Raw genomic sequence first — 13,183 nt, forward strand, 5'->3', positions numbered from 1 at the left:
AAAAAAAAAATGTTTAGGAATCGAACTACTGGGATGCCTGGGTGGCTCATGGTTGAGCACCTGCCTTTGGCTCAGGGTGTGATCTCAGAGTCTGGGATCTAGTCCCACATAGGGCTCCCCACAGGGAGCCTGCTTCTCCCTCTGCCTATGTCTCTGCCTCTCTCTGTGTCTTTCATGAGTAAATAAATAAAATCTTAAAAAAAAAAAAAAAAAGAATGGAACTACTGAGGATTAGAAGACCCCACACAGTCTTCTTTAAGAGTGTAGAGATAATCGGTAAGGACATTGTTTCTGGAGCCTGAGAGCTTGGGATGAGTCGCATCTCTGCCACTTACTGCAATATGACCATGGACATCGGCAGGCTCTCTATGCCTCAGTTTCCTCACTTGGAAAATAGAGATGACAAAAATAGTTCATACCTCATAGGGATTTCTTCAGGATTAAATGAGTATATTTCACTCAGAATGATGTCCAGCATATAGTAAGTAGGCCCATCAAATGTTTATTATTTTTAAATATTATTTGGGATGCAATCTCAACATGAGGTAGCTGCATTTTGTCCCAATGGTAACTAAGTGGGCAACAGGCTGCAAGCACTTGGCACACTGCCACCACACTAACTCCTCTTTAGGAAATTTTTTAGGAAAAGGAGGTTTGCCTGTTGCCATTGTCTTTTATTGTCCTAGGTAAACAGAAAAAATGGGAAGGCCATGACCCTCATCTCAAATACAGAGGCATTGCTCCTAAGTGTCAAAGAAGCTGACATGAACCAATTAAAAAAAAAAATGCGTTAAGAATTCTAGGTCAAACATTAGAGAACTAATTCAAGATTACACCAGATCCCAAGGCAACTACATGGAGACAAGACTGTCTTTCTAACAAATGGTGCTAGACCCACTGGATATAGATACCCCCCACACACACACAAATGGACCTTGACCATTCCGTTATGCCATTACGAAAGTTACAAAAGTTAGCTCAGGATGGATTATAAACTATATGTGAGAGATAAAACTATTAAAAGCAAGAGAAAATCTTTGCAACATTGGGTTGGACCAAGATTTCTCAAGCAATACATCAAAAGCCATCAACTACGAAAGAAAAAAAAAATTGATTAAATGTACTTCATCAAGATTAAATACTGATGCTTTTTGAAAGACATAGTTAAAAAAACAAAAAGGCTACCAGACTGTAAAACATGTAATTGACTTCACATTATTTAAGGAACTCTTAATTAAAGGAAGACAGATAACCCAATTTAAAAATTGAGCAAAATATTTCAAAAGATATTTCATAGAAGAAGTTATAAGAATGACCAAACATGGCACATGAAATGATGTTCAACATCACTACACATGAAAGAAGAGAAAATTCAAACCACAATGAGATACCATCACACATCCACTAAAAAAGCCCGTTAGAAAGACCGACAATACCACGTTTGGGCGAGGATAAGGCAAATGGGAACCCACATATACTGCTAGTGGGAAGGTAAAAGGTACAGCCACCTTGAAATGCTGTACAGCAGTATCTTATAAAGTTACACACACATTTACCACATGACCCAGCAATTCCAGTCCTAGGTATTTACCTAGGAAACGAAAACACACGTCCACATGAAAGCATACGTAGGACTGTTCACAGCCCCATTATTTAAACTAGCCAAAACCAGAAGCAACCAAATCTGTTCATTAATTGGTGAACAGATCAACAGACTGTAATACAGCTTACTACGGAATACTATTTAGCAAGGAAACAAAACAAGCTTTTAAAACAAGCAACAAAACAGCAACTCAAAAAGTAAAAGAAAAAGTGAAACTATAGACAGAAGGCAGATCAGTGCTTGCCCAGAGCCAGAGAGAGGAGGAGGTTTCACATGCAGGGGGTCAAGAAAACTTTTAGGGTGAGGGAAATATCTATGGATTCTGACATTATATACAATTAATCAAAACTTTCAAACTTCACTTAAAACTTGTGAATTTTAAACAAACAAGCAGGGGGCACCTGGATGGTTTAGTCGGTTAAGGATCGTGAGCTAAAACACCAAACCAGGCTCCACAGTTAGTGTGGAATGAGCTGGAGAGATTCTCTCTCCCTCTGCCCCCCTCCTCCTTCTTTAAAGCAAATAAATAAATCTTTTTTAAAAACTTTAAAAATTAAAAAAAAATCAGAGAATCTTGTTTGTGTAAGTTCTACAGACATGTGAAAAGAATATGTGGTTTCTATCTGTAAAGTATAAAAGGTATACATATACATACTTGATTATGATAATACAGATTCCTTCTTGAGTATCTCATCACACTAGCTCTTAAAGAGTTACACTCTTTCAAAAATGCATAGGGAACACCTTCAGCTACCACTTGGAAGGTTAAAACTAGAAAAACTTTACAAAGTAGGAAGTTTCCACACAAACGTCTCTTCATTCCTCATAAATATTTAATTTCAAGACTAAAACTAAAACAACGAAATATCATTTAAGGGTCAAGAAAAATTTTTATTATTTTTTATTTTATTTTTCGAGAGAGAGTGAGACAGCATGCCAGCAGGGTGTGGGGCAGGGGCAGAGGGAAGAGAGAAAGAATCATACGCAGGCTCCACACTTAGTGCGGAGCCCAATGTGGGGCTCAATCTCACAACCCTGACATCATGATCTGAGCCAAAATTAAGAGTCGGATGATTAACTAAGTCACGCAGGCATCCAGGGGTCAAGAAAAATAGAAATACTCCTCTGCACACATAGATCAAAGATTTATTAAAAACTTTTTATAAAGATACAGACACATTTTTTTTAAACCCCACTCGCAGTTTAATTAAACTATCCCACTTAAAAAGCAAACAGAAACAAAATTAGCTGGGGTCTCTGGGTTTAGGTTCTGGCTGCAGATGACAGCGCCAGGTACTCACCTCAGTGTTTCCATCCTTGAAGCTCTCACTGTAAGTGCTGTCCGGGGTGCTGCGTTGGTCATCTTTGAGGTAGGTGTTATGGCTGGCCATGGAGGGCACGCCATACTGAGTCTGTTCAAAGATAACCACACGTTGTTCCTCACCATCTCCCCGGGGATAGTGCACCGGTGGGGCCATGAAAACAGGTGTGAAATCTTCAGCTTTCACCACTGTGATTCCTGACACGGGGATGATCGCTGGGCTCTCAGAGATGTTTGTACTATACTGTTCTCGTTTTGAATTCTCCAGGTGGTCTTGATTTAGGGAAAGGTTCACTGGAACAGTCTTTAGGACCTGCACTCGGTTTTCTCCTCCACTCAAATTACCCTGGGCTTCACTGGTGCCAAGACAGTTTCTGCATGGTGAAACCCACGCCCCCACACACAACATAACAGAATTAGAAAAATCAGCATTTTGCAACTCCTAATAAAATAACTGATACAAGCAATAATCGGTAGATGTTAATAGCATTAGGGGAAAAGTTGATGGTGAATTTTACAATGGAATGCAGAGGATCTTTGCACATCAATAGAAGTAGGGCATGTGTTTCGTAGTACCATGCAATCAACCCACCTATAAAGTGCAATTGGGGAGAAAAAAAAGGTGACCCTAAATTTAAGCAAGTCTTTATATCTAATTCCCAGCTCTCTGAAATTACAGGACTCTAGAAGAATGACTTAAACAACATCAAAAGGAAACAATCATACAAACACAACGTAGTACATCTTACTGACCTGGTTTCTTCAATAAGTTAGAGGCATGAAAAAAAGAAAAGAGAATGGGAAGCTTGTTCTAGATTAAAAGATTTGAAAGTTATAACAAATAGGATGAGTAGATCTTGTTTGGATCTTGATCTGAAAAACCAAAAAGGCATTTATGAGACAATAGGATCTTTGAGGCAATTGAATATGGACTGGGAGTTAGGTGACATTAAGGAAGTATCGTTCATTTAGTTAGATGTGATAATGATTTTGGATTATGCTATAAAACATCCTTTTTATTTAGAGATACAGATGAGAAGTAGTTAAAGATGAAATGACACGATGTCAGGAACTTATTTTAAAGATTACTGCAATTAATAAAAAAGAAGAAGAAGAAGAAAGAAAAGAGAGAAAGGTAGAAATTAAGCAGATATAATAAAAAGTTACCACTGCGAATCTGGAGAATTGGATGGGTATGAGACACCTAGATATGTTTGAAAACTTTCAAAGGAAAAAGTAATAAAATAGCTTTTTTAAAAGGGTGAGGGGAAGACAATAATTTAAAGGGGGCAGTGGGAAGAATATTTTTCACAGTTCTGTGGGTTAACCTTGTAGAAAAAAAAAGGCAATGAGAATTTATCATTAAGATATTTTCACTAAATTGAGAAACAACACGGGCTCATTGATATCCTCTTCATTGAATGACTTTCACGACTTGAGGAACAGTGGTGGTATAACTTGGGCTAATGTAAAACAAGATCTCTCAGATCTCAGACCTCCTGACTGGTACAGAGAGAAAGGAGAGGGTTTGGAAAATTCATTCTCACCAGGCTGGAATAAAATACTTTCCATTTATACTATAGAATTCTGGGAGACAGCAATAGCAAAGAGAAATCCGTCAATGGAAGAGTATTGTTAATAGCACAACGATTTTACTAGCAAAGTCCCTGCAGTAAGTTAAATTTGGGGTCACCTCTCACTTATTTATAGATTATTCTAAATGATATGGAGAAAAAAATACATATTTTGCATGGAGTCCTGTCTCCAATGTCTGTTTTTTTTTTTTCTTTTAAATTAGTGTGATTTCTGCGGCTAACTGGCATCTCTCATAGAAAAATACTTGAATAAAATTGGTTCTTCCCAGAATTAATCTCTCCTGACTCCTCTGAGCTTACCTGTCAAGCAAGACTCTGTAGTTTTAGCTTTGATTTCTCAGACAAATCCTCAACGTGAATGAAGCTTGAGGAAAACATGGCTTCACATGAACAGAGCCAACAGAAAAATACTGAAATTTCTTGGAGCCTGTCACAAATCTGTAGAAATCATTCTAGAAAGTAATCCTTTAAAGTATAAAATGGCAAGTCGACAAACATTCTGCTTTAAGTACTAACCTGCTTCCATGGTCATAGCAATAACATGACTCCGTATATAAGACACAGCAAAAATTTAGAAATTACGTTTAACTTGAGTCCAGTTAGCTAGATGATGCCAAATCCAGACCACCCATTTATGTCAGCATTTCCTAAACTCCATTGTTTAGAACACTGCATGGAATGTTAATAGATGTTCCTCAAAGAAAACACTCTATGACAAAATCAGTATTTTTTTTAAAATTGCCATAACAAAGCTAGCCTGTTGTGGGCCACAAACGTAACACAGTAAACGCCCCCAGGCATTCCTTCACCTGTTTAATTATAACCCAGAATTTCCCAAACTAATTTTACCTCAGACTCTTTCATGGAGGATTAACTATTAATATTTGTGGATAATGTCCTATAAGTTGGATGTAAAAGGAGCTGGTCTACATTGATTAGCTACCAAAGCAAGTGTCCAGTTCCGCTCCTCTGGACTCTACACAAACACAGACTTACTGCCTTTGACAAAATATTCAAAGTTCACTAACTCCATTTCAGGCCAAATTTATTAGGTCTTTAAATTCATGCAAAACACAAGTCAAAATATTTGGGGCATTCTTACAAACAAATATTAGTGGAACGCCTGGGTGGCTCAACGGTTGAGCGCCTGCCTTCAACCCAGGGCACAATCCTGGAGTCCCCTGGATCAAGTCCCGCATGGAGATCCCTGCATGGAGCCTGCTTCTCTCTCTGCCTATGTCTGCCTCTCTCTCTGTTTCTCATGAATAAATAAATAAATAAATAAAAACCTTTGAAAAATAAAAATAAACAATTATTAGTGAACTATAGAATTGTATAAACCTAGTCAAATCGTCATTACCATACATGGGAATATTAGATGCAGCATCATCCTACAACGTGTACCCGCCTTGGTAGAACGGTAGTTTTAGAGGCTCAAGAACTTCAGAAAGATGTCCAAAAAATGGATGATTAGAACAAAGTAAGAATTATTTGGATCTACTGAATCACCTGCAATAGAATTTAAAACTGAACAGAATATTGTAATACGAGAAAAATGCAATGCTAAGAATAGTGCATTAAAAATACTTTTTAAAAATTTTGGATCATGCCATCAAGATTTTCAGTTATTTTTCCATGTACCAACTTCTCTATACAGACGGTTGTAATGATATCATGCTAGCACATGGCACCTTAATTCATGAAAATACATTGCAGACCAAATGATATCCTTCCAAATTAAATTCAACCAGAAGTCTCAGTCATAATTAGTCTATACAAGGTGGTTTTGTCTATACCTCACTGCCAGTGTTTTTGAAGGTGCTCCACTGAAATCACAAAAATAAATTAAAATATGAGGGCCTGGGACGCCTGGGCAGCTTGGCAATTGAGCATCTGCCTTTGGCTCAGGGCGTGATCCCGAGGTCCCACGTCAGGCTCCCTGCTGCTTCTCCCTCTGCCTATGGCTCTGCCTCTCTCTGTGTCTCTCATGAACAGATAAATAAAATCTTAAAAAAAAAAAAAATGAGGGGCTGTCACCCTTTAATGTTGTTCTAAAAGATGCTTTTACGAAAAATGATCTCTTTTGTCCTTTATGATACAGACAGAGCACATATCTTCAAACGTGTTTTCCCCTGACTCTTCTATGATACTGGTATACGATTTAGCAGACAGGACATGCTTAGCTTAATAAATACTGGCTAAATGGAGGAAAAGCCACAGGACCTGAAGAATGTCAGGCTCTTTCTCCCTGTGGGCTACTAACGAGAGCCCATGGCCCCAAGACACTATGGAGCATCAGAAGATCCCTCTGAAACTGTAAACCAGATGCAGACAGCTTAATCTCTGCTGAGGATGTACTTTGGGGGTGATGCACAGCCCGGAGCTGCTGGGTGGTAGTCATATAACAAGATCATCATGTCACAAGCAGTTCCTCTCAAGGTCAGGTAAGATTCTGATGTATGTGCTAGCAGGGGATTTCATTTCTCCTGGCTTCATATTCCCATATAAAAGAACCACCAAGAGGAAAACACTGTGGCTTCTCCCCATTCCTCAGCAGAAGAGGGAGACATTTGATTGGTGGGTCTGGGAGAAGCAGCTGAGTGAGGAGGTTCAATCCCTCCCTTTCCCTCGTTAGGTCTGGATCATCCTGGCTGAAGAGAGAGAACTCTAGTCACCACTGCCATACCATGGTGGCCTGTCCCTTCAGGGAGGCCTGGAGACCTGCCTGAGATTGGGTGAGTAGACATATCTAAATCAGGATGGACACCTTGCAAACTCTGGATTCTAAAATCTCATTCTCCAAAAAAAAAAATAAATAAATAAAAATAAAAAAAAATAAAATCTCATTCTCCATTGGCTTAATCAAAAATAAAACTGATTTTTTTTTTCCTTTTTAATTTCAATCTGTCTGCATCTTGTTTCTCAGTTGGTTCTTAATTCAGGGTTGCAGGAAAGGTGGGGGTCACATAATGATCTCCTAACATCTTTCTTGACCCTGCACCCTCATGGTGTCTGCTGCTACTCATGGCTCTCTACCAGCTGCCTCCTGGAGGGAGAAACAGCCCAGTCTCCTTCCTCTCCCACTCATCAAAAGCAATCTCTACATGGCTCACTCCCTCAGGGACTTGATTACAATTATCCAGCCATGGAAATGATCAGAAAAGTTTGCCCTGGCAAACTTGCCAGTGTTTCACCTCTAACCACAGATTTTCAGCCTTCTTGAAAGAAGATAGGATATATCAAGAACCTGCTGATGACCCTTTGAATACACAACCAAAATATGCAATTTGCTCTCCCTACTAAGAGATCCAGTTTGGGTCCAGACTAAAAGACAGAAGAGGCTAAACTCCTTGATCCCATCTCCTCTCAAAAGCAAAAATTATAGTTTAATGCTGTTGTTTTCAAAAATACAGAAAAAGAATTATTTGGGGAGCCCGGCATATTCCTTTACATAACACCATACCTTTTATCCTGTTCTTCTTGGCTGTCACTTGCTTTGCTTACAGACAGCAGCCTCTTGTCTCGGGGAACCTAGAAATATTACCAAGCATCAGTCAGACTTATGTAGATGTAACTGTGAGTAAGTGTAGAGCTAGAGACCAGCATAAGCAAAGATATTCTAATGGAATGTTCTCCAGGGGGATCCCTGGGTGGCGCAGCGGTTTGGCGCTTGTCTTTGGCCCAGGGCGCGATCCTGGAGACCCGGGATCGAATCCCACATCAGGCTCCCGGTGCATGGAGCCTGCTTCTCCCTCTGCCTATGTCTCTGCCTCTCTCTCTCTCTCTCTCTCTGTGACTATCATAAATAAATAAAAATTTAAAAAAAAATTTAAAAAAAAAAGGAATGTTCTCCAGGAAAAGGTGGCACATCTGCTATAGGCAGATGAGTAGTCTGAGTGGCAATGACACTCAGACACAAAAGGGGTGATGATAAACAGAAGGCCATAACGATCTTGGTTGTGCTGTGCACCTGCTGACACAGGCAACTCTGCCTGGACGTGACCACCCTCCCCAACCAACCCTGCTCCACCTTGGGAGTGAATGAGGGGAAAGGAACACCATGAGTGGTGGGGGAAACTGGACCCTGGAACAGACAGAAATCACCTTGGGTTTAGCATCCTCTCAAAGAACAGGAGCGGACCTTCCACTCTGAGGAGGGACCTCAGGTGCTGACACTGAGAGGAGCAAAGGGCATGAGGCTGTCCCGTGCAGAAGGACAGCAGCATGTAGTATACCTGGACCATCCTTGAACCACCACCCCTCCATAGCTTGTAGCCTTGCTTCCATAATTGTTCTTCTAATGCACTTTTGTTATTGTCTTGGCAACCACAACACCAACACATTACCTGGAAGATTAGTGAAAATGTGCTACTATAGAAAAGAGATGCCTCTACCAGCCACATTTCTGACCACCATCCAATCGCCCCACTGCAGTACAGAACATTCTCTTGTCTCTGCCATAGTTTTCAAACACATGAATAAAAGGTTTAGATTTGTTTTTGTGGTTGATTGGATGTTTTGCTTTGTTTTTATTTTTGTGGTTTTTTGGCACATCTCCACATTTTCATGCTAGCCTCACTCCTTTGTACGCAAATGCAGCCTTCATTATTTTGACATAAAAGAGCCTTTATGAAAAGTATCTCTCTTCTGGATTCTTCCAGAATTTTTTATGGTTTCCACTCACCTGGATACATAGGCAAGCCCAGTCAGCTGGATAAGAGAGGCAGCATAGCACAGTAGCTACCAGTCAAGATCCAGACCTGATTATCTAGGTTCGAATCTCAGCTCTATCAGTAACTAAACTCTGCCTCACTTTCCCTATCTGTAAACCATGCTTAATGGCAGTCTTATGTCTCACAGCATTTTTACTAAAATTAAATGAATTAATTTTTTTCAAAGCACTTGGAATATCTGGTACTTTATAAGCATTTGTTAAACAAAAATAAAATAAATCAGAGCATCTGGGTGGCTTAGTGGTTGAACGTCTGCCTTTGGCTCAGGTTGTGATCCTGGGATCCTGGGATCAAGTCCCACATTGGGCTCTCCACAGGGAGCCTGCTTCTCTCTCTGCCTATGTCTTTGCCTCTCTCTGTCTCTCATAAATAAATAAATAAAATCTTAAAAAAGTAAAATAAATAAATAAAAATAAAATAAATCAATTTTAAGTCTTTTGTTCACATGTCAATGTTGAGGGTTTACAATGTGCCAGGCATTGCTAAGTGCTAGATAGAAATGAGGTGAATGAAACATAGCTTCTACCACCAACTGAAGTTGACAGAAAAACATAATGTTCACAGTATCATTATTCACAATAGCCAAAAGCTGGAAAAAAACCAAATGTCTGTTCACAGATAATGAACAAACAAAATATGGTATATATGTATACAATGGAATATTATTCAGCCTTAAAAATGAACTGTGGATACATGTTCTAACATGAGTCTTGAAGACACTTATGCTAAATCCCATATGTCTCAAATCCATCTACTTCCTTCTGGATGTTTGCCTCCTGGTTCAGCCTCCAATACCTCTTGTCTGGGCTACTGATTCAGCCTCCCAACTGGTCTCTTCTCTTCTTCACTTAGTCCCTGCAAATCCACTGGATCCATTAAGAAGATCCAGACTCACTTTAAAAATGCAAGTCTAATCTCATTACACTCAAACTTGAAATTCTTCAATGCTTTCTATTACTCTTGAAAACATGGCTCCAAAAAGTTCCCACCTCAACTTGAGCAGCCTCGATCAGTGCTGTGCATGTAGCCACACTGTATCTCAAACACACAATGCTCCTTCTCTCAGCAGAGCCATCAAAGTCCTCTCTGTCTTTGGATATCCATTCCACCTCCATATCTACCACCATTGCTGGACGGTCACAGCTAGTTAATGAATATTAGATGGGTGGATAGATAGGTGGATATACAGATAGAAAGACAGATAAATGGGCTATATAAACGGACAAACAAGCAAACCAACAAACTGGTTTCCAGCACTACATGGTCAACAAAACAGATAGGAACCAATTAGCCAAAGAAGCATGTTTTCATAGAGCTGGAATCAGATAATAATGAACCACCAGCTCTCTCACAGGAAAATGAAGTAAGATAAAGTGAATGAAACCACTTTTAAAATTAACTAACGGAATTTGTTGTTTTTCTGCCATGCCTGAAATTCATCAAAAGTTCACATTTGACTTTAAAGCTGCTATGGATAAGTAGCTTGAACTGGATAGAAAATTGGGCTTTTATTTGAGCCCCTAAATTTTGAAAATTCTAGCAATTGGTTATTTTTTAATAATCTCATTTAATATACTTTGAATGGATTTCTAAAAAGCTGAACCCATCTTTAAGTGGGGGTTCAAAAAGGCAATTTCTAATGGTGGACAGTGTCATGGACTGAATTGTATCTCTGCAAAGATCATGTGTTGAAGCCCTAACCCCAATGTAACTGTACCTGGAGATAGGGTTGTTTTTTTTGTTTGTTTGTTTTTTTAAGATTTTTTAAATTTATTCATGAGAGACACAGACAGAGAAGCAGAAACATAGGCAGAGGGAGAAGCAGGCTCCCTGAAGGGAGCCCAATGTCGGACTCAACCCCAGGACCCTGGGATCACACCCTGAGCCAAAGGCAAGACACTCAACCACTGAGCCACACAAGCGTCCCAAGATAGGGGCTTTCAGGAAGTAATTAGGATTAAATGAGGTCATAACAGTGGGGCCCTAATCCAATAGCACATGTCTTTATAAGAAGAAGAGACACTACAAAGAAACATATACACTCAGGGAAATATACACACACATATGAGCACACAGCCATAAGGCAGCCATCTGCAAGGGCAGGAAGGAAGAGAGGCCTCACTGGAAAACAACCCTGCCACTACCTTGATCTTGGACTTCCAGCTTCCAGAACTATGAGAAAATAAACGTCTGCTGTTTAAGCTCCCCCTAGTCTATGATATTCTGTTATGGTAGCCCTGCAGACTAATACAGTGTAATTATTCAGCATTAGGAAATGTACAGGACTGTCTAGTGACCTTAAGTAAATCCCATTTAGTAGCCTGAACTATAAAATATGATGGGCTTGGGACGCCTAGTGGCTCTGAGGTTTAGCGCCTGCCTTCTGCTCAGGGCATGATCCTGGAGTCCCAGGATCGAGTCCCACATCAGGTTTCCTGCATGGAGCCTGCTTCTCCCTCTGCCTATGTCTTTGCCTCTCTCTCTCTCTCTCTCTCTCTCTCTCATGAATTAATAAATAAAAATTTTAAAAAATAATAAAATAAAATAAAATAAAACAAAACAAAATAAAATATGATGGGCTTCACTGCAGTGATCCTATGATGACAATTTAAAATTATACATGAAAAGACTTTGAAATGTATGAGGTATTATACCAAGATATGTCTTTGCAGTTTCCAAGGACACAGATCACCATTTCTTGAGTGCCTGCTGTGTGTCACACACTCCTTTCTCTGACAAAGCCCACTATCGTCCCCTGAAGGGCGATGTACTCCAACCTTAGAAGTGAGGGAAAATAGTGTATTTAGGACTTCCAAAGAGGTATAAAAAAATCTATAGAATTTAAGTGATGATATATCAGTAACTGTTACAATAATTTAACTTTCCAAAGCATATTCAAAAAATAGAATCTTTTTTCATTAATATTTTACTTCATACAGAGAAAAAGTCTACCCTCTAAGTAGATTTAACTTTGTTGTAACTTTAGTACCATCACAAAAGTTGTGAATGCCAGAGATCTGACAAAGCCCCGAAAATTATCATTTGCACAGTTTCTGGAAACAAGACTAATTCTTAATGTTTAAAATGTTTCAAGTAAAAATATAATATAGCTTGTATGAAATAAAAGGGGCCATATAACTCTCTATTCATCCACACAATTTCAGGAAACATTTTATTTCAATATTTTATTTCTTAAATTAATAAATTAATCCTGAAAAATATTAATTCAATAGAAAGAGTTATAGACTTGGCAACAAATTCAGTTTTACATAAACTCTCTATTCTGCATCTGAACATATTTCAAGACAGTAAATGTTTCAACTGTCCTTTAAATATTAAAAAATGCAAGAGGAGAGGTAACTAGATACCATATTTACTAATAATTACTCTCTGAACCTATGGGAAATAAAATACATTGCTTTAATAAATTACTAAGTATTTTGTTTTGAGGTATACTTCTCTTTTCATTAATGAAAAAGAATTGCCATCTAATACAGGTATCTGAAATGATTTCCATTTCACAGAGATGGAATAAAATCTATTTAAAAAATTAGAACAATATGTCTTCAAAATATATCTTGACATTTTTCTTCAACATCTTACAAAACTATTAGCTAACATATTGGTTTAATATAGTTATAAAAGCCACAAAAGGAAGTTGTCATGGCCCAAATGATTACATCAGGGTCACATTAATGGTAGAAGGTCTTCAGAAGTATGAGAACTCTGGTTTAGGAGACAGGAAATAACACAACTTGCAAACGTGCAACACAACTGCTGGGAGGACGGAGAAAGCAGGAAACAAGGAGGAAAACAGGAAGAAGAGACTAAAGCTTACTAAAAGGAGAATTGTTCTTCTTGGATGATCTCATGATGGAGGGAGAGAAGGAGGCGGGGACTCAGTTCTTATTCTAAAATAAAGCGTTCACTG

The 13,183-nt window shown here is 38.8% G+C and overlaps 1 protein-coding gene across 3 annotated transcripts in view; it reads right to left on the bottom strand.

Annotated features, from left to right (window-relative positions):
• Nucleotides 1-13,183, bottom strand: part of GRHL2 (grainyhead like transcription factor 2) — a 160,829-nt gene that overhangs the window by 96,838 nt on the left and 50,808 nt on the right. For all 3 annotated transcript variants that reach the window (XM_041769136.1, XM_041769135.1, XM_041769137.1), the window contains exons 3-4: nucleotides 7,983-8,050; nucleotides 2,905-3,298 (exon numbers count right to left, since the gene is read on the bottom strand). In XM_041769136.1, the coding sequence (XP_041625070.1) occupies nucleotides 2,905-3,298; nucleotides 7,983-8,050 (462 nt within the window). The remainder of the gene's footprint in view (nucleotides 1-2,904; nucleotides 3,299-7,982; nucleotides 8,051-13,183) is intronic.

The sequence above is a fragment of the Vulpes lagopus genome, chromosome 9, assembly GCF_018345385.1.
Source record: "Vulpes lagopus strain Blue_001 chromosome 9, ASM1834538v1, whole genome shotgun sequence".
NCBI lineage: Eukaryota > Metazoa > Chordata > Mammalia > Carnivora > Canidae > Vulpes > Vulpes lagopus.